At 38.6% G+C, this 3,133-nt stretch overlaps 1 protein-coding gene across 1 annotated transcript; it reads left to right on the top strand.

The window, feature by feature from the left end:
• Positions 1 to 1,502, top strand: LOC128509782 (chemerin-like receptor 1). Its single transcript, XM_053481617.1, has one exon. The coding sequence runs from the start codon at positions 1 to 3 to the stop codon at positions 1,039 to 1,041; it is 1,041 nt and encodes a 346-aa protein (XP_053337592.1). The 3' UTR covers positions 1,042 to 1,502.
• Positions 1,503 to 3,133: the final 1,631 nt, after the last annotated feature.

Genomic DNA, 3,133 nt, shown 5'->3' with positions numbered 1-3,133 from the left:
ATGGATTCATTTACAAATCATACTGAAGATGATGCAAATAATGATAGTGATTATCCTGATTATGAGCCTGATAATACAAGCGGCCCTGTAGTGCCTACACCAGTGTCTCCAGCACTTTGCACAGATGTGGTGTGTGTTTTACTGGCAACAGTAAATGTGATTATTACGGTTCTTGGAATCACTGGAAATGGTTTGGTGATCTGGATTGCAGGGTTTAAGATTAAGAAAACAGTCAACACTGTCTGGTACCTCAGCCTCGCTGTGTCCGACTTCCTGTTCTGTGCCTTCCTGCCCTTATCCGTTGCCTATATTGTTATGGACACAACATGGGTCTTTGGGCGATTCATGTGCAAGTTTACTTCCTTTATCCTGTTTCTCAACATGTTCAGCAGCATCTTTCTCCTCGTCATCATCAGTGTGGATCGCTGTGTTGTGGTGATGTTTCCTGTTTGGGCACAAAACAAGCGCAGCATACGCAGGGCCTTGGTGATTGTTCTACTAGCCTGGATCGTCTCAGCATTGCTCAGCTTACCAGCAGCCATTTTCCGAGATGTAGATGATATACACTATGTCTGTTACTACAACTACACGTATGATGAACAACATGTTGCTGTCGTGGTGTGCAGATTCATTTTTGGATTTGTGATCCCCTTACTGATCATCATGTTTTGTTATTTCCTGATTATAAGAAAGCTGAAATCTAACCATATGGCGAGGTCCAATAAGCCATTTAGGGTCATGACAGCACTGATCGTTGCTTTCTTCATTAGCTGGCTGCCTTATCACTTTTTTAACATATTGGAGATAAGCCTAAAAGATCCAAATGTCATTTCTATTGGACAAAGATTTGGAGGCACATTTGCCAGCGCCAACAGCTTCATGAACCCTTTTCTTTATGCTTTTATGGGAAAGGACTTCAAGAGGAAATGTTATGCACTTCTGTCAAAGATTGAGAGCACATTTGAGGAGGAAGCACGGAGTACTCTCAGAGGGACGTCTATTACTACCTCAGGAGACGGCAAACTTTCAACGACTGTTTAAAGATTTCAGGCCTTGCCAATTCTTTATAGTTGTAACAAAAAGTCATTACAGAAAGTTGTTTCATAAATGTTCTACAACATTTAATGTAACAATAAATGTATGTGAAATGTATGTGCAATATGTCATATGTTGTACACTATGTACAATCATTAGTAATTTTCTCTGCTACAGGAGCCAGTGTATCAGTAATTATTTTCTTTTATCAGAATACCCTTGAAGCTTGATTCCTTACTTAATATTATAAGGGTTACGTGTTACCGGTTTGTATTTTTTAAATGCAAATGTACGCAAGAGCATTTCTTATTATCTTCTCTTTTTATTTTTATACTAATTTTAAGATACATTTTTGATCACATTATATTAAATAATCATTTATTGCAAGCAGCACTGCAATTAATATAATTAGCATTCTTTTTCTTCTTTTAATGTTGACAAATGTTGTAATGTTTTATTATTAATAGTTTTATGCTAATAAACAATAATTAAAAATATTAATCTTATATATAAAGACATGCATCTGTCTGTGAGAACTGTGCACACAATCATTCACAAACACCACTTAAACAGTGAAGGAACTTGGGAGGTATTGCAACATCCCCATACATTCCTGACCTTGCTCTAAAACATTTGACTTACACCATTAACAAGGAAACTCTGTACTGAATACTGTACTGGAGAAGGCGTTTAACAGGTGAGGTTTTGCCTTGCATATAACACAAAATGTCCAAGATATGAGCGGAAAGCCTGAGTGTTGTAGTGTGTGATGCTATTGAGAAGCTGGATGCTACCAAGATATTTAGTTTTTCTGCTCGGCCCTTTTGCACTTTTTTCTCTGCATAGTTGAATTCAATTTTAAAAATTTGCTTGTGAGATTTAGCATTGTCTGATGAGTTAATGAAAGCTAAAGCAGTGGATTTGTATTTAGGCATTTTAATGGTTTCATATATGAATGGAACAATGAAGGAATGAACAAACAAATAAGCAAGCAAAGAAACAAACATACAAGCAAACAAATACTGCCTGGAAAAAGTAGATAATAATAATAATAATAATAATAATAATAATGCTTTAAATAAGTAAATATTTAAGAGGCTTCGTTTTGATTATTACAGTTTTTCTCGATTGCTTAAACACTATAACCAGGCTTTTAAACTAAAATTTCAAAACCGTAACGCTATTTTTCAAAAAGCTCACCCATTTCCCTGAACTATAAACATTATTCCCTGCTTTGACACATGAGTCAAATTTGGTGAACTGTTACTGCAAAACTCTACACACAAATCCCTACATTTTTCAGTGCTTACACCATGTGGTCATTTAGAAAGCACTGGCATTCAATAATGTTAACTTAAGTCAGCATAGCTTGAGCTCAATTAGCACACAATTAACCAGGTGGAAACACTAGGAGTCAAAATTTATCACACACCAATCAGAACCTTCGATGGATAGATAAAAGGGCCAAAGTCAGCTCATTCAGGTTTGAAACAATGGATCCAAAGAGATGCAAAGGAAGAGGACGTGGTGAAGGAGGAGGATGTGGTGGAGGAAGAGGACGTGGTGAAGGAGGAGGACGTGGTGGAGGAAGAGGACGTAGTGAAAGAGGAGGAGGAGGTGGTCTAGGACAACAGGAAGGTGGTGGAGGAGGAGGGAGAGGTGGAGGAGGAGGAGGACGTGGTGAAGGAGGTGGAGGTGGAGAACGACGGCGACAAGGAAGGGGAGTAGCAAGGGCAAGAAGACAGTCAGTCTCGGATGAAATTCGAGCCACTTTAGTTGACCATGTCCTTGTCCATGGGATGACTATGAGGGAGGCTGGGCAACGAGTACAACCAAATTTGAGTCGCTTCACTGTTGCAGAACCTTCAGGGAGGAAAACAGGTAGGTGTACTTGCAGTAAGACTGCTTTGTACAGTAACTTTTAAGTTACTGAACTTATGTTTCTTGAGTTTCAGTATGTTTCCATTATTTTCCTGTAAAAAGAATGTGTGACAGTTATAGTAATGAGTGCTTCTATTTTTGTAGGACACAGAGACGACCACCTGGTGGAGGCAGGTTAAGGCTTTTGTCGGAGGAGCAAGAGAGGGAACTTGTAAAC

This window comes from Clarias gariepinus, chromosome 21 (genome assembly GCF_024256425.1).
Source record: "Clarias gariepinus isolate MV-2021 ecotype Netherlands chromosome 21, CGAR_prim_01v2, whole genome shotgun sequence".
Taxonomy (NCBI): domain Eukaryota; kingdom Metazoa; phylum Chordata; class Actinopteri; order Siluriformes; family Clariidae; genus Clarias; species Clarias gariepinus.
Note: the sequence above shows the minus strand (reverse complement) of the source record. Positions and strands in the feature narration are given on the sequence as shown.

Bases quoted from the DNA above. Each gene is read 5' to 3' on its own strand.
- LOC128509782 (XM_053481617.1), top strand. From the start codon at position 1: ATGGATTCATTTACAAATCATACTGAAGATGATGCAAATAATGATAGT.